This window comes from Mobula birostris, chromosome 9 (genome assembly GCF_030028105.1).
Source record: "Mobula birostris isolate sMobBir1 chromosome 9, sMobBir1.hap1, whole genome shotgun sequence".
Taxonomy (NCBI): domain Eukaryota; kingdom Metazoa; phylum Chordata; class Chondrichthyes; order Myliobatiformes; family Myliobatidae; genus Mobula; species Mobula birostris.
In genome coordinates, this window is record NC_092378.1 from 5744151 (window position 1) to 5762791 (window position 18641).

Below are 18641 nucleotides of genomic sequence, written 5' to 3' on the forward strand. Positions count from 1 at the left end.
ACAATGTGTATCCTTGGACATTAAACTCCCAGCCGTCCTGATTAAAAACTAGCTCTTTACATGCACCCCTGGTGTGGATTCTCTACCTCCTTGGATGATGACAGGCATTGACCTGTAGACTGTAGGACCAGTTTTCGTGGCTCTTTGGCTGATTCCGTATCATCAAGTCAGGTTAAGCTTATCGTCATTTAACTATATACATGTATACTGTCAAACGAGACAATGTTTCTCTACACCAGTGGGTAAAAGCACAGTAGTACACATAACACACATATAATGTACAAGATAATAAGAGGAATAGATAGAGTGGATAGCCAGCGCCTCTTCCCCAGGGCACCACTGCTCAATACAAGAGGACGTGGCATTAAGGTAAGGGGTGGGAAATTCAAGGGGGATATTACAGGAAGGTTTTTTACTCAGAGAGTGGTTGGTGCGTGGAATACACTGCCTGAGTCAGTGGTGGAGACAGATACACTCGTGAAGTTTAAGAGACTACTAGACAGGTATATGGAGGAATTTAAGGTGGGGGGTTATATGGGAGGCAGGGTTTGAGGGTCGGCACAACGATGTGTGCCGAAGGGCCTGTACTGTGCTGTACTATTCTATGTTCTATGTTTTATAACATAAAATAACTTAGGAAAGTAAGGATAAAATCTACAGATGAATTGTGCTTAAATAAACAAAGTAAGGGGATAAATTAAATATTGTCAGGTACAGAACAGATTAACCAGTGACATGTTGAATGTGGTGCAGCAGGGAGCTCAGAAGCCTAAAGGCCTGGGGGAAGAAGCTGTTCCCATTCTGACTGTTCTTGTTTTTATGCATCAAAGTCTCCTGCCTGATGGTGGGAAACCAAAGAAGATGCTGGATGGATGGGTGGGATCGTTAATAGTACTCAGGGCCCTGCACACGCAGCGCTCCTGATAAATGTCCCTGATGGATGGATGGATGACCCCTGTGATCCTCTCAGCCGTTCTTTGTAGGAACTTCCGATCAGATGCTTGGGTGCTCCCATACCAGGTAGATGCAGCTTGTCAGGACATTGTCAACGGTGCTCCTGTAAAAATCAGTTAAGATGGAGGGTGGGAAAGCCTCACTTTCCTCGATCTTCTCAGGAAGTGGAGGTGCTCCAGCTTGTTAGTCATCAAGTTTGTAGTTGTACAGACGTTTAGTGTTATAACTTCCTTCCGATCCTCCGTCTACACCTCATTGCCACTTGGCTACGATATCCCCACTGGATGAAGGAGCAGGGCAAGAGAGCTTTAAAATTATGCTTGAAACATGCTCTGCTGGAGATAAATGGCATAGAAATCAATAGTGCACTGAGAGCAGTTTATATATCTTCCTTCACACTGAATTCGTTCTTTGCTTGCTTGAATGATTCATTCGTTAAATAACACTGTTTTCCAGAGTAAATAGCAGCTTGTGGCACGGAATATTTCCTCACTGGTAAATTCACAGACAATTTGTGCGTGAGAATGTTGATAGTATTATGTCTCAATAAATGACATTGCCTACCTCAACGTCAGTAATGAACACAACACAGAAATATTGAGTGTCTCCAGTTTTGTTGTGTCATGTGTGATGTTTTGTAACTTCAAAACTAATCGAAGGAAAAACATGGGGAGCCCGGGGATAAACTTTTAGAAAGAGTAAGATGAGGAAACTCACACCAGTCCTCACAGAGGGATCAGAAGTGGAAATCAGGAGCAATTTCAAGTCCTTGGGGGTCCCATCACTATTTTTTGATTTCTGTTTTTTTCTCCTACTGATTTTTAGCTAACTATTTAATAGACATATATATATTTACTGTAATTCAGTTTTTTTGTTTTCTATATTTATTTATCATGTATTTCTTTGTACTGCTGCCATAACATTACCAAATTTCATGACATATGCCAGTGATATTAAACCTGATTCTGAACGATTCAAGATCTCTGAAGATGTATCCTGGGCCCTACATATTGATGTAGTTACAAAGAAGGCATGACAGCGGCTATATTTTATTAGGAGTTTGAGGAGATTTGGTATTTCACCAAAGATACTCACAAATTCTTACAGATGTACCATGGAGAGTGTTCTAACTGGCTGCATCAGCTTCTGGTATGGGGTGTAGGGTGGCTGCAACTGCACATGATCGAAATAAGCTGCAGAGAGTTGTAAACTTAGTCAGCCCCATCATGGGCACTGGCCTCCACAGACCCAGGAGAGCTCCAAGGAGCGATGCCTCAAAAAGGTGGCATCCATCATTAAGGGCCCCCCTCACCCAGGTCATGCTTTGTTTTCATTGCTACCATCAAGAAGCAGGTACAGAAACCGGAAGGCACACACTCTACGATCCAGCAACAGCTTCTTCCCATCTGCCATCAGATTTCTGAATGGACATTGAAAACATGAACACTGCTCACTACTTTTTATTTACTTTTGCACTACTTGTTTAATTTAACTAATATTTATTTATTTATTTTAATATTTAACTAATATTTAACTAATATTTATTTTAACTGAAATTCAGTTTTTTTCCCTCTATTATTATGTATTGCGTTGTACTGCTGCTGCAAAGGCAACAGATCTCATGACATTTGCCAGTGATATTAAACCAGACTCTGATTCTGATAGTAAGGTGTCAAATATGACACAGTGACATGATAACATATGGGATTTATGTACTTTTACATACACTCGTAACAAAATATGTAAACAACAAAGAATGCTTAATCAAACAATATATTTACAACATTACTCAAATATTATTGAATTATTAAATACACAACATTATGAGCTGGATTCCATACCTCATCTTTCAGACGATACCAATTTAAAGCAGAGGTTCCCAGCCTTTTTTAATGACATGGACCCCTACCGTTAACTGAGGGGGTCCATGGAGCCAGGGTGGGGGAACCCTGATTTAAAGCCACAAACTAGAGGGAGATGTGAAATGGTGTCAGTATAGCAACATTCTGACATTCATGGCCTTGTGAATAATGTCAGGTTCACAACTTTACTCCAGTCGATAGCATTTTGAAAGAGAAGATGAACAAATTGAATGCTGAAGAGTGAATGAAAGTGAACTAGATTCAAATCAGTGAAATTAAAAAAATGTAAGAAAAATTGAGAGAGCTGGAAAGGAAAATTTAAAAACATTAAATGTAAAAGGTTCTGGGGTGATGTACCACACAAAGCAGTGATACCGGCTGCTTTAAAATTTATTTGTGTTGGTAGTGAAAATCCATAAATCTCACAACACACAATGAAAAAACTCAAGTGATGGTAATTTTTCCATTTTTGTGAGCAAATCATGAAGCGTGACTTCTCATCCAGCAATTAGCGATGGGTCAGATCAGATGACTAGTATGTAAAGTGTGACAGAATCTGGGGTAGTCAATGGGAATGTGGGGCAATTCAGTGAGGAAATGACATTGCTCAGTGAGCAATGGCTATCATAGACATGATGGGACTAATGGCCTCCTTCTCTGTCATCAGGAAATAGAAATCATGGATGTAATTGGTACTTGAAGGCTGGTTTATTATTGTCACATACACAGTGAAAGGTTTCTGTTTGCATGTCATCCAGTCAGATCATTGCAGGCATAAATGCATTGAACTAGTAGAAATGAGAAAACAAAAGAGTTTGTACGTTCTCTCCATGACCATGTGGGTTTCCTCTGGGTGCTCCAGTTTCCTCCCCTGGTCCAAGGACGTACTGATTTGGTGGTTGGTTGGTCATCGTGGGTCGCCCTGAAACTAGGCTAGAGTTGCTGGGCGATGTGACTCGAAGAGGCGTCTCTGCCCGAAAGCTGACTGCTTGTTCTTTTCCAAAGAGGCTGCCTGACCCGTTGGGTTCCTCCAGCATTTTGTGTGTGTTGAGTGAGTGTGTGTGTGTGCGTGTGTGTGTGTGTGTGTGTGTGTGTGTGTGTGTGTGTGTGTGTGTGTGTGTGTGTGTGTACGAGGGGATGCGTGGTCCTTGATTACGTTGGCCAGGAATAATTGAAGGAATTTTGCACTGATTTTAGCATTTGACTCTTGTTATTTCTCTAGCATTTCCTAGACCAACATCATTGCGCAATGCCCCCTTGCTGTTCTTAACTAGCAATGGCTTTACAATTTAAGCAGCTAGATGTACCCTCAGCTGTACCTTTATGCATATTCTCCAAAGAAAAAAAACTATGGGTGTAATCATCTTTGCTTTTACAAGGGTTAGGAGAGTGCTGTAATAACGAAGGAAGACAGCTTCCTCAACAAACCAGCTGTCATTACGTGAAGAGATAGCACTGAGTTATTCAAAGAGACAATTTCTTTATCAAAGATTCAAAGTACATTTATGATCAATGTATGTTTGCAGTATACAATCCTAAGAATCATCTTCCCCACAAACAGTCATGAAACAAAGAAAAACCATGGAAACCATTCAAAGAAAAACATCAAACCTCCTCCCCATACACTTAAAAAAACAAATTATATAAATGACAAAAAAACAGTGAAAAACACTGGATATAAAACACAAAGTTGAAAGAGTCCAAGCACATTCAGTTCAGTTCAATCTATCGCTGTGTTGTTTGTTATCTTCAGGCCGCTCCAATTAAAAACGTCCAAAATAGCAACAAAAAAGCAGTGACCAGATATCAGAAACACATCATAATGTGAACTACAGAATCCAGACCACAAACTGCATTGATTAAAGCTTGACTATCAATAACAAAAACGTAACAAGGAAACCTGCTAGCGCCCCACTCCGTTTTTGATTATGTAGTATATGCAATTTTCTAACTGTGTTTAAATTACAACATCAAGTAGGATCATTTACTTAAGTAATTCTTTGCACTTCATGGCTGGGTAATTTCTACCTCCCATTTTGTGCATCTGTCATACACCACTCTGATTGAAACTCTGCTGGGCAAACTGTTTTGGTCTGGAGAAACCAACCATAAGGATGTCATGTTTGCTGATTACAAGGGCAATGTGGGAATGTGCTGACAGCTGTGAGCTACTCTGTGATGTTGTCTGTCTGCCTCTCTGTATTTTTTGAAGGTTACCAGCTGATTGATTCAGAACTATGAAATCAAGTTTGAATAACCACAATTCAGAATGTACTTTCACTGAAAACATTGATATTCGACTTTCTTTTCAAGTTGAGTGTCAAGAAATGTCACAGAAGAAACTCTTATTTTACAGAGGCTCCTCCCCTTTTCCATTCCACATTCTGGCTTACCTCTTTCTCTTCTCTTCTCTTCTCACCTGCCTGTCAACCACTTCTGGTTTTTCCGTGGTCCACTCTCCTCTCCAGCCCTTTGCCTTGACCACCTATCACTTCCCAGCCTCTCACTTCATCACTCCCCCTCCCCCACCCACTTACCTTTCCTTCATCTGGCTTCACCTATCACGTTGCAGCTTGTAATCCTTTCTCCACAACCCTGCCCCCGCACCACCTTCTTCCTCTTCTTCTCCTCCTCTTCCTTTCAAGACCCGATGAAAGGGCTTGGTCTGAAATATTATTCCTCTCCGTACATGCTGCCTGACCTGCTGAGTTCCTCCAGCATTCTGGATTTACAGCATCTGCAGAATCTCTTGCGTTTAAGCTTCTGTTTTGCTTTAGTTTGATTTCCATGTTTTAATATCACCAAAATGGGAAAACATACCAAATAAGATCATTTTGTTGGAATTTTTGGAAGTCTTAAGCTACCACTTATTTTTGCACTGTAACAAAACAAGGGACGACATCACTGATCATTAGTGACTGTTTAATGGCTGGGCAATATCAGACCTTGCTTATAATTATCAGGCTTATAACATCTCAGCTGATGGTAAACACAATGGACTAATATTTTTAGCCAACCTAGATGAAATCTAGATTGGGCTGCGGAGTGGAGATGCATCTCTTCCAGTGGTATGGCGCTCCTTCCCTTCACTAGCCTGCAGGTCACCTTTGGACAAGGTGTAGCACCTGCTTAGCCTCTGATCAGGGTCATGTCAAGGAATGGGAGCAGATGGTGAATGGTTGTATGAGTAACTGGAGCATATCACAAGTCCTGACTATACGACCACTGACCCCAGGCAGACAATCTCGGAAGAGTGTTGATAACGGCTGGGGTCACCCGTCTCGTAAAGACACTGCCCAGAAGAAGGCAATGGCAAACCACTTCTGTAGAAGAATTTGCCAAGAGTAATTATGGTCATGGAAAGACCATGATTGCCAATGTCAGATGACAAGGCACATAATGATGACGTTGAGATGAAACAATGAACTGAACCACAATAAATCTACAAAATTGTGGTGGCTGATGCAGTTAGGTAGTTTGAAGCAATTGTTGAAAATAAACCGTGGCCATTTAGTAGTTTTCTTTGAGAGATTTCTGGCCAAGTTGTGGGAAAATAACTGAGTTATTGTTGCTTTATTTGTTTTCCCTCTCTTACAGATACTGCAAGGATTCTGAAAGCATCACCAATTGCAGTCGAACAGATTTCTCAGAAACTGAGATACACACGGGAGTTCACTGTTCTGATCACACTTAAGCAGGTCCACTACAATTCAGGAGTCTTTCTGTCAATTCATCATTCAGATAAGAGGTCAGTGACACATATTTCATAGGAAGATGGTATATTCTGATTGCATTCATTAATTCAAAGCTATAGTTTATTATCCAAGGAGAATGGTACTATTCTGTTGGTAGTTATATATCACCGGCATATGTCGTGAAATTTGTTGTCCTTGTGGCAGCAGTACAATGCAATACATAAAAATGGAAAAAAATCTGTGAATTACAATAAGGAAATATATACATGAAATAGTTAAATTAAACAAGTACTGAAAATCTAGTGTAGCCTGGGGAAAAGTACACGCTCAGGACAACAAAGACTCTTTTGGGTTTTAATTCCTTTGTCAGTTTTCGATGTTTAAGTGCCAGAAGAGGGTCGCGAAACAAAACGAATAAATTTACAACCGGTTCTTGCCATTACAATCTCAGTTTAACTTTCGCTCTGCACCCTTGTGTATGGACAGAATTTTGTATGCAGTATAAAAGTACCAGAACTAATACAGTACAAATACGGTAGTAGCAATCCTGAAGGAACACAATACAAACAACATTAGAATCCCACCCACCCTGCATCTTATACATAACAGCGAAAAATGTAAGTGAATACATCTCATCTAAGACGTCCACACGTGTAAGGGGGTTCCGTCTTTTATGTTACTGTGTAGGCTAATTAAAATGGCTTCTTTGTTATGTTATACTTTGGAATGCTTCTTTGTTATGTTAAACGCTGAGAAGGTTCTTCCCGCTAGCAGTTTGTTGAATCACGTTACTGATAAGAAGATGTTATGAACCAATTGGAATAGTTGTTATGTCTTTGGTGTATTTGAATATACTGTATGCGCAGGGTTTTGGGGCAGAAGGCGGGAGAGAGAGTCAGAGAATGGACCAGGTGCTGTGAGTCCGCTGACGGGGTCGGATCCCGAGCAGGGCGTTTGGTGAGGAGGGGAGACAGAGACGGACTCGTGTGGAGCGTCTGGTTGACCACCATTGTTGGTCCCAGGCGGCTGGTCGAGGTGGTCCGAGGGGTCGCAGGGTGAAGAAGAAGGGTCCCGAGTTCCAACTGTTGGTGCACGAAGAGATTGAACTTTGATAAGTGTGGCGCCTTTTATTTTCCTTTTATATTTTATTCTCTATTAATTATATAGTTCCAGTAATATCTATAAACTGTAAATCATTTAATCGTATCTGGTGTATTGTCTGTTATTTGGGCGGGGTGGGGTACATCACACAGCATCCACACAAACTATTACCCAGTTTGGCGGGGCCGAGGGCTGTTTCCCCAGACGACAGCGAGCCGAGCGACCCTGAGGTTGGCCGGGGGGGCTACACACGTGCTGAACTTCCGAACAGAGACTAAGCATTCACGCTACGCGGTTACATGCACAATCAGTCCCGATACAATAAAGTTAGACAAAAGGTACACTTTGGCACAACTTTTACAAAGTATTGCCTGGTAGTTAAATCACAGGAAGACTGACCTCCTTGGATGGTGAGGAACTTGGTATAAGCCACGCTACCCAGCGTTGATTCCTTCACTCGTGGAAATCTAAAGCATCCACATGTAAAACATGTCAAATTACCAATATTCTCGATCCGCCAACAAGCATAAACGAATTCACATGGATATTGTCAATTAATGCTCACCTTTCCTCAGCATGCCCAGCACGCACTGGGAAGAACCCAATTCCAACGCCTTACCACGTCTTCAGCAGAAAGCAAAATTGTCTCCCCACTATCCCGCATGTGCGTAATGACATCACTGTCTCCCCTTAAAGGCACAGACAACTATTCTAATATTACCCAGAAAGCTGCCTAAGTACACTTCTAACAATATTGAATAAGATCCGACGGTCACCCGGTTACATAGTCATACTTTATTGATCCCGGGGGAAATTGGTTTTCGTTACAGTTGCACCATAAATAATAAATAGTAATATAAATAGTAATAGTAATATTACTATTAGTAAATAGTAATAGTCATGGAAATAATAAATAGTAATAGAATAGTAATAGAAAATAGTAATAAATAGTTAAATAGTAATATGTAAATTATGCCAGTAAATTATGCAATGTCCAGGACCAGCCTATTGGCCCAGGGTGTCTGACCCTCCAAGGGAAGAGTTGTAAAGTTTGATGGCCACAGGCAGGAATAACTTCCTATGATGCTCTGTGCTGCATCTCGGAGGAATGTCTTTGAAATACACTAGAAATAAAAAAAAGTATTGAGGAAGTGTTCATGGGTTCAATGTCCATTCATACATTGGATGGCAGAGGGTAAGAAGCTGTTCCTGAATTGTTGAGTGTGTTTCTTCAGGCTTCTGTACCACCTCCCTGATGGTAACAGTGAGAACAAGGCATGACCTGGGTGGTGGGGGTCCTTAATGATGGATGCTGTCTTTTTAAAGCATCGCTCCTTGAAGGAGTCCTGGATACAACGGAGGCCCATGTTGGAGTTGACTAAGTTTACAACTCTCTGAAGCTTATTTCGATCCTGTGCAGTAGAGTCCCCACCCCTCTCCCCAATCCTCTGTATACCAGACAGTGATGCAGCCAGTCAGAATGCTCTCCATGGTACATCTGTAGAAATCTCCTTACATATTCCCTTAAGGAGGAAAGGGGAATTTGAAATAGAGAGACCATCAAGCAATATGATGATTGTTGACTTCAGAGTTTGAAGAGGAATGAGGTTACTCTTAAGGGAAGTGGGGTGAGTGGACAACTTCACTCACCTCAATGCTGCACTGACTTCAGAACTTACACACTCTCTTTCAATTAGTCTACAACTCGCGTTCTCTGTATTATTTACTTAGCTTTTAATATTATTTTCATGATTGGTGTTCTTCAGTCTTTGTTTATGTGTAGTGAAATGTATCATAAATTCTGTTGTATTTCTTTATTTTCCTGTGAATAGGAGACACAGTAGTGTAGTGGTTAGCACAATAACAGTACAGTAACCGGAGACCGGGTTCAATTCCCGCCTCTGCCTGTAAGGAGTTTGTACATTCTCCCTGTGACTGTGTGGGTTTTCTCCAGGTGTTCAGGTATCCTCCCACAGTCCAAAGACAGACCAGTTGGGAAGTTAATTGGTCATGGTAAATTGTCCTGTGATTAGGCTCGGTTTAAATCGGAGGTTGCCGGTGGTGTGTCTCGAAGGGCCGGTTCCACACTGTGTCTCAATAAAAATAAATTTTAAAAGGAATCTCAAGATTGTACGTAGTGACATAAACATGCTCAGATAACAAATTTAGTTTGAAATTTGAACTTTAACAGTGTATGGGATCGGGATTCAGAATAAAAATGATTTAGGACCTCAAAGCCCTGGAGCCCCATTCTGTGCTCTTCACTTCTGTTTCCTACTGAAGCTGGCATGTCTCAGAAGTGCTTGATTCAGAATGGTTGTCAGTGCTCCAGTGTCAGACCCAAGCGATTATCCTTCATGTGTCTGCCAGGACACCGAACACTGGCAGGCCTTTCAATCACCTGACTTTCACATTTGTACTTCCTTTCTATGGATCACTGGATATTAATCAAAAAGGAAAATTTGACTTTTATTCTCTCTCATTTTAACCAATGGGAACTGAAAATAATCCATCATTCCTTTGGTTAATATTTTATAAATGTCTAGAGTTGGAAACAAGCTTGAAACCTTGTCGGTGGGGGGGGGGGGAGGGAGGGAGGGAAGGGGATTTTCATTTAATGAGAGGAGTTCAGGTCTAATTTTTCTCACACAGATAAACCCCATTCTTCATTTATTTACCCCCACCCAGATGCTTAACTGGGTCATTATTACCAGATGTCACATTAATAGTGACAGATTAAAGTAATACTGCATATTTGGGACTCCATGTGAAATGCAGAAAAATCGGAATTCCTAATAATTTCTCATCAAAATTTATTATTCAATCGGCTATTTCCTCCAGTTAATAAGCTGAAGTCCCAGTATAATTAGACATGTAAGAGATTTGGCAAACTTGAGCAGCCCGACTTGCTGGGTTCTTCCAGCTCGTTGTGTGTGCTGCTCAGTATAATTAGTTTGTTATTCTAAATATAAAAATGTCATAAACAGTGGAGGTTCTGCAGATGATGGAAATATGGAGCAACACAAAGTGCTGGAGAAACTCAGCAAGACAGGCAGTATGTATGGGAGGGGGATAAACAGTGGGCGTTTTAGGCTGGGACTGTAAAGGAAGGTGGCAGAAGTCAGAATAAGAATGTGTGTGTGTGGGGGTGGGGTGGGGAGTGAGTGCAGTTGATCGGTGAAACCAGGCAAGTGGGAAAGTAGGTAGATGGAAGAGGGAGGGTGAAGTAAGGACCTGGAAGGAGATTGGAGTCCTGACGAAGGGTGTCAGCCTGAAGCATCGAATGTCATAGTCATAGTCATACTTTATTGATTCCGGGGGAAATTGGTTTTCGTTACAGTTGCACCATAAATAATAAATAGTAATAAAACCAGAAATAGTTAAATGGTAATATGTAAATTATGCCAGGAAATAAGTCCAGGACCAGCCTATTGGTTCAGGGTGTCTGACCCTCCAAGGGAAGAGTTGTAAAGTTTGATGGCCACAGGCAGGAATGACTTCCTATGACGCTCTGTGTTGCATCTCAGTGGAATGAGTCTCTGGCTGAATGTACTCCTGTGCCCAACCAGTACATTATGTACTGGATGGGAGACATTGTCCAAGATGGCATGCAACTTGGACAGCATCCTCCTTTCAGACACCACCGTCAGAGAGTCCAGTTCCATCCCCACAACATCACTGGCCTTCTTCTTCTCTAGTAATGCTACCTGGACTGCTGAGTTCCTCCAGCATTCTGTGTTCCTCCAACATTTTCCAGCATTTTGCCTGGGACCGTACTCGATAGGATTCAGAAAATTGAGAGGAGCTTTTAAAGAAACATATAAAATTATTAAAGGGATAGATAAGATAAAGGCATGAAAGTTGTTCCACTGGTAGGTGAGACTAGAACTAGGGGACAGAGCCTCAAGATTCAAGTGAGTAGATTTAGGACGGAGATGAAGAGGAACTGCTTTTCCCAGACAGTGGTGAACCTGTGGAATTCTCTGCCCAGTGAAGCTGTGGAGGCTACCTCAGTAAATATATTTAAGACAAGGTTGGATAGAATTTTGCATTGTAGGAAAATTAAGGGTTATGGGGAAAAGGCAGGTAGGTGGAGATGAGTCCATGGCCAGATCAGCCATGATCTTATTGAACGGCGGAGCAGGCTTGACGGGCCAGATGGCCGACTCCTGCTCCTATTTCTTATGTTCTTAAGTGTGTTACTCTGGATTTCCAGCATCTGCAGAATCTCTTGTGTTTATCACAGTTGGTCAAGATTTGCTCAGTTACGTGAGCTGGTACACATTGATAGTTGTCCATCGTATCTGACCATGACAGAAAACCTGTGACGACGGAGTAGTTAAAGTGTAAAAGCTGTTGCACTGGGAAGTTCTAGTCTCTTAAGCTCAGAAGTCTGGGTCCAGTGGTACGAACAAGGGTCTGCCTTGGTTGCAATGGATGACCATGGTGTCTTCTGTGTCTTGACATGGAACTTCTGGTTTGAGATGGTACTGGTGGATCTCAGTGACTTCTGGCTGGTGCCTAAACAAGGAAAGCAATGAAATATTTTGATAAACAACACTTTTTCTGGCAAATGATCATCGCAAGTAATAGTCTGGAACTTCCCTTTGGACTTGGAGGCAGTTTGATGTGGCAGAACCAAGGCGAGGCGAGGCAGTGGGCCCGTTGCCCAGAGTGAGGAAGGGCTAAGATTCAATGGTTTTAAGTGCCATGCCGGAGCAGAGAGGTCGGTGACAGGCTGAATGGAGACGATGGGGTCCTGGCCCCAGAGCATATCGAAGTGAGTGAACTCAGCGTTTGGACGGAGATTCAGTCTCCAGGCCAGACTGAAAAGAGTGTTGGGGCCCAAAGTGAGGGAAGGGCCAGTGCAGATCACTGCTCCACGACCCGGCTCTGCACAGAACGATGTTGAACCACGGGACACTCTGGACATCGGTTCATCACACTATTTGCTTGCGGTGATTGTTTGCATGATGCTTTTTTTCTCTGCACATTGAGTGTTTGCTGGTCTTCTTTTAATGGGCTCTTGATAGAACATAGAACATAGAATAACACAGCACAGTACAGGCCCTTCGGCCCACAATGTTGTGCCGACCCTCAAACCCTGCCTCCCATATAAGCCCCCACCTTAAATTCCTCCATATACCTGTCTAGTACTCTCTTAAACTTCACTAGTGTATCTGCCTCCACCACTGACTCAGGCAGTGCATTCCATGCATCAACCACTCTCTGAGTAAAAAACCATCCTCTAATATCCTCCTTGAACTTCCCACCCCTTACCTTAAAGCCATGTCCTCTTGTATTGAGCAGTGGTGCCCTGGGGAAGAGGTGCTGGATATCCACTCTATCTATTCCTCTTATTATCTTGTACAGCTCTATCATGTCTCCTCTCATCCTCCTTCTCTCCAAAGAGTAAAGCCCTAGCTCCTTAATCTCTGATCATAATGCATAGTTTCTAAACCAGGCAGCATCCTGGGAAATCTCCTCTGTACCCTTTCCAATGCTTCCACATCCTTCCTATAGTGAGGCGACCAGAAATGGACACAGTACTCCAAGTGTGGCCTAACCAGAGTTTTATAGAGCTGCATCGTTACATCGCGACTCTTAAACTTTATCCCTCGACTTATGAAAGCTAACACCCCATAAGCTTTCTTAACTACCCTATCCACCTGTGAGGCAAGTGAATTATACTTTTCTTACCAAGTAGGTTTTGTGACCTTGAAGGTCAATGGTTCAATGATTCAATTTAGTATCAGAGAACATATATAGTATACAACCTGTAATTCTTACTCTTCAAAGACATCCACGAAGAGAGAAGAAACTCAAACAATGGATGATATAAAAGCGTTAGAACCCCAAAGCCCGCCTCCCTATCCCACACACAAGCTGCTGCAAAAGCATCAACCCTCCTCCCACTTACTCCAGCAAAATCAGCTCCCCTCCACAACCCACCATGTAATAGCAAGACCATGACTTAGAGTCCAGCGAAAACTACTGTCCGTCCCAGCACTTCGACATCTCAGCAGGCCCTCTCTCACACTAAAGGGGAAGGGAGAAACATCGCTCCTGCTACAGCGAGAGGGGAGGCCACCAGCTTCCTGCTTTGATGTTACAATCTGCAGTGCCACTTACTCAAGTTCCCCTGGCTCAAGGATCAACAAACTCTTTCTCACCGTCGAAAGGGAGAGAGGCAGCCTTAGTGCAGAGGCTTCTGGTAGCCGCACCGACCGTCGCAATGCTTCAATCTCCCACCACGCTTCAGTCAATGACATTGGTGAGGAATCAGGTCATCCTCAGGGCTGCACCCCGAAGGCACTTGTCTTCCAAGCCGCTCCTGGAGTTTCTGTAATAGCAGGCCTCTCAGTGAATTCTAAAGAGCGAGATCCCACTGTCCGTAGAGAACATAGTTTGAGTGCAGCTGTAGATCAGGGACTCCAACAGGACCCCGGCCACCCTGAAAAGGAGAAAAGAGACACAAAAACAGGAGGTTTAAACTGTTTCATGGATGAACTGGAAGAAGTCATTCAGGTCCACAAAAACCCTTGGCACTATCTTTGATGTTTGCTCTATGGTCCCTTATTATGTAAAATATTAAACAATATATAATGGTACTGTGAACTATTTCAAATATCTCTGTCATACAGGATTTGACTTAAATCTCAGAATCTTTTTTCACTATCAGTTCAATTTCTACCACTATATCCTTTCAAATATCTACTAATAGTCCAAAGGTATAATTCCATTATTCAAATCACTTGGGGTTCATGCCATTTTGGTTCAATTTAATATTAAAGTATTACATTTACCTGATATTGATTTACAAAGGTAGGCTGTCTACAAATTTTGAATATTTATAAATGATAACCATCTCTGCAGACTTTTTTTTTGTATTTGGCAGGAATAAAAATGCAAAGTGGAGGATATGCAATTGAAGAAAGTCTTTGTTAAACCATTCGTTTTCTGATATAAAATAGTATAATCATTAAAAAGAAGTGTGTTTAAAGATGAAGCAGATGTAGGAGAGTTTACATAGGAAGCTTCGAATCCTACAATTGATTGAGTGGGCAAAATTGGCAACTTACGAATGATAGTATGAAAAAATGGATATTGAAAAGTCATTACATAAAAAAGTAATAGCTATCTGGAATTGATCTCATTGGGAATGAGATGAATGGATCTCTTGGCCCACTTACATATACGATAATGAATGACTGGAATTGAATACTAACATAAAAATAGATACCTTGCAGAGATTATTTCAGATAAAATAATGGAAACCCAAGAGTGATTGCTTTGAGTATAATGGAAGTCCAAGAGTGTTTGCAAGGTGGATAATGGATACGCTGAATTGATTTTTATGAAGAATTATGGACTTACAGAGGTAGCTGCTGAGAGGTGGAAATACCTATCCCCAGTAAATTGGACACAACTGTCACTCTCTATAGTTTACATTTGTGTTTTGTGTGGAAGTTCTTACTTAGCAACCTAAACATTTAAAACAAAAATTAAACACAAAACACAAATTTAAACTCATTCATTTAAACAATTTCATTATTGGGCCACAAATAATGGAAAGGGAACTGGGGAATTCACCAAAAGGGGAATTATGTCCAATTTGAAATTCAACCATAAGGTATAGGAGCAGAACTAGCCTACCACAATGGTTGTTTAGGATGGCTCAACACGTCACTGGGACACAACTACCGGACTTGGAGACAATCTGCAACTCTCGAGGCCTACAGCATGCTCGTGACATCATCAAAGACCAATCCCATCCCGGACACTGTTTGTTCAATCTCCTGCCATCTGGTAGGAGATACAGAAATATCTTAGCCAGGACAGTAAGACTGAAAAACAGCTTCTTCTCGATGGCTGTTGTGCAAATGAATAATGCTACACCCTGGCTAGCCAATGGCCTTTGAGTGTGATGGACTATCAAAATTATTTGTTGTATGTCCGGTAAACATAGAATTTATTTATTTATTATTTTAAAATTAAGCCATACTGCATACATTGTAAATATCTGTTTTGTATGGACTGGAGTAGCACCGCAACCTTGTTGTCTTGAGCAATGACAATACAGTTCCATTCCATTCTATTCATTTAGCCCATCAAGTCTGCTCTGCCATTTCATCATGGCTGATCTATTTTCCCTCTCAGCCCCAATCTCCTGTCTTCTCTCTGTATCCCTGACAAATCAGGAATCTATCAATTTCTGCCTTAAATATGCCCAGTGACTTATCCTCCACAGCCGCCAGCGACAACGGATTCTCGGATTCCCCACCCTCTGGCTGAAGAAATTCCTCCTCGTCTCTGTGCTAAATGGATATTCCTCTATCCTGAGATTGTGTCTTATGGTCTTAGACTCCCCCACCATAGGAAGCGTCTTCTCCACATCCACTCTATTGAGGCCTTTCAACATTTGATACATTTCAATGATTTCCCCTGCTTCAGTCATCTGAATTCTAGTGATGTGGAGAATTCAAACACTCCTTATATGATAAGCCTCTCAATCCTGAAATCATTTTTGTGAACCTCTTTTGAACCCTCTCCAGTTTCAGAACATCCTTTCTGAGATAAGGGGCCCAAAACTGTGCACAATACTCCAGATGAGGCCTCACCAGTGCCTTATAAAGCCTCAACATTACATCCTTGCTTTTATATTCCAGTTGATTAAACATAAAATTGGTATAAAACATACTGCAATAGTCTTGGAATAATTTCCATAATAAATCATTAGACAGAGTTTATCTTATCTGGTATTATGAGGGCCTCTTAATCACTCTGGGATTGAAATTCAACCAACTGCAGGCAACAGAAAATAAAATCAGTAAAGACCGGACATACTTGGGAGGTTATTCAGAGTCCATGGAGAGAGTCTGATAGGAGAACTTCCAGTAATTGCTCTCTCCCCTTCACCATTCCCCATTCCTGTTTCTCTCTCACACCTTATCTCCTTACCTGTCCATCCTCTCCCTCTGGTGCTCCTCCCCCTTCCCTTTCTTCCGTGGTCTTCTGTCATCTCCCAGCAGATTCCCCCTTCTCCAACCCTTGATCTCTTTCACCAATCAACTTCCCAACCCCTTACTTTATCCGCTCCTCCTCTCCCGGTTTCACCGATCACCTGCAACTTTGTACTTCTTCCTCCCCTTTCCCCACCTTCTTACTGTGATTTCAAGTCTTTCTTCCCAGCCTTGATGAAGGGTCTCGACCTGAAATGTTGACTGTTTATTCCTCTCAATAAATGCTGCCTGGCCTCCAGCATTTTATGTGTGTTGCTTATATCAAAACTGGCTTGTTCAGATATGCTGCAATCTCTGGTTATCTGATATTGCTGAATTCAATGTTGCCATTAGGACCCCAATTTTATTTAAAGTAAATGGTCTGCGGGCGAAGGCTTCTCCAGAAGGTAAAGTGGTTCACATTCTTTTTGGTCCACTCTATCTTGTCGGTGTTTCATACTGAAGATTTCATAATCAAATCATTCCAAGAGATTTACAGTATTTTAGGATTGCCGTTTCAAGGGTGTCAGGTGGAGGTCCAACTCTAACAAATGAGGTGTAAGGTGCTCCTTTCCTCCACTAGCCAGCAGGTCACCCTTGGGCAAGGTGTAGCATCTGCTTAGCTGCCCCTCCCCCCCCCCACCCCGATCAGGGTCATGCGAAGTCATAGAAAAAGGAGGTGGATATCAAAAGTCTTGGTTATGTGACCACTGGTGCCAGGCAGATAACTACTGATGAGTATTGATAATGGCTGGGGTTCACCCATCTTGTAAAGCCACTGACCAGCCAAAGGTAATGGTAGACCACTTCAGTGGAAAAATTTGCCAAGAACAATGATGGTTATGGAAAGACCATGATCAGCCACATCATGCAACGTGGCATATAATGATGATAATCATAATGATCACACTGGCCACCACAGACTCGTAGGACATCCTCCTTTAACATCTGCCGGATGATGCTGAGGATGTTCTACGAGTCTGTGGTGGCCAGTGCTATCATGTTTGCTGTTGTGTGCTGGGGCAGCAGGCTGAGGGTAGCAGACACCAACAGAATCAACAAGCTCATTCGTAAGGCCAGTGATGTTGTGGGGATGGAACTGGACTCTCTGACGGTGGTGCCTGATAAGAGGATGCTGTCCAAGTTGCATGCCATCTTGGACAATGTCTCCCATCCACTACATAATGTACTGGTTGGGCACAGGAGTACATTCAGCCAGAGACTCATTCCACCGAGATGCAACACAGAGCGTCATAGGAAGTCATTCCTGCCTATGGCCATCAAACTTTACAACTCCTCCCTTGGAGGGTCAGACACCCTGAGCCAATAGGCTGGTCCTGGACTTATTTCCTGGCATAATTTACATATTACTATTTAACTATTTATGGTTTTATTACTATTTAATTATTTATGGTGCAACTGTAACGAAAACCAATTTCCCCCGGGATCAATAAATTATGACTATGACTATGACTATAATGACAATTGTCATGGTGTAGATAGGGATACAGTAACTTGATCCATCAACTGTATAGATCAATCCTAGTCACCAACGCCTCCTCAGACTATTTGCTGTAAACCTGAAAGCCCTACTTGTTTCCCTTTCTATTATCCTTACATATTTCATGGTCTCTACCCTGTCTCAATCATTCTTTTTGTTACTTAACATCATCATTATCATTATGTGCTGCTTTGTATGACACTGGTGATCATTGTCTTCCATCTGTCCTTATTCTGATGGTTGACTATGGGCAAGGCCCCTTTTACGCTGTTCATATTCTTTTCTTATCGATTACCACGATTGTTCTTAGCAAATTTTTCTACAGAAGTAGTTTGCCATTGTCTTCTTCCAGGTGGTGTCTTTACAAGACATGTGATCCCAGCCATTATCAATTCTCTTCAGAGCTGATCTGCCTGATTGTTATATACAGCCTTCTTATTTCTCTGCAGCTTAAATGTTAACATTAATTTCAAAGATTCAAAGTACATTTGTTATCAGAGTATGTATGCAGTATATGGCCCTGAAA

The 18641-nt window shown here is 41.9% G+C and overlaps 1 protein-coding gene across 3 annotated transcripts in view; it reads left to right on the top strand.

Moving 5' to 3' along the window:
• The window catches only part of LOC140203305 (protein kinase C-binding protein NELL2-like), a 351554-nt gene that overhangs the window by 55260 nt on the left and 277653 nt on the right, over nucleotides 1-18641 (top strand). For all 3 annotated transcript variants that reach the window (XM_072269319.1, XM_072269321.1, XM_072269320.1), the window contains exon 3: nucleotides 6414-6564. In XM_072269319.1, the coding sequence (XP_072125420.1) occupies nucleotides 6414-6564 (151 nt within the window). The remainder of the gene's footprint in view (nucleotides 1-6413; nucleotides 6565-18641) is intronic.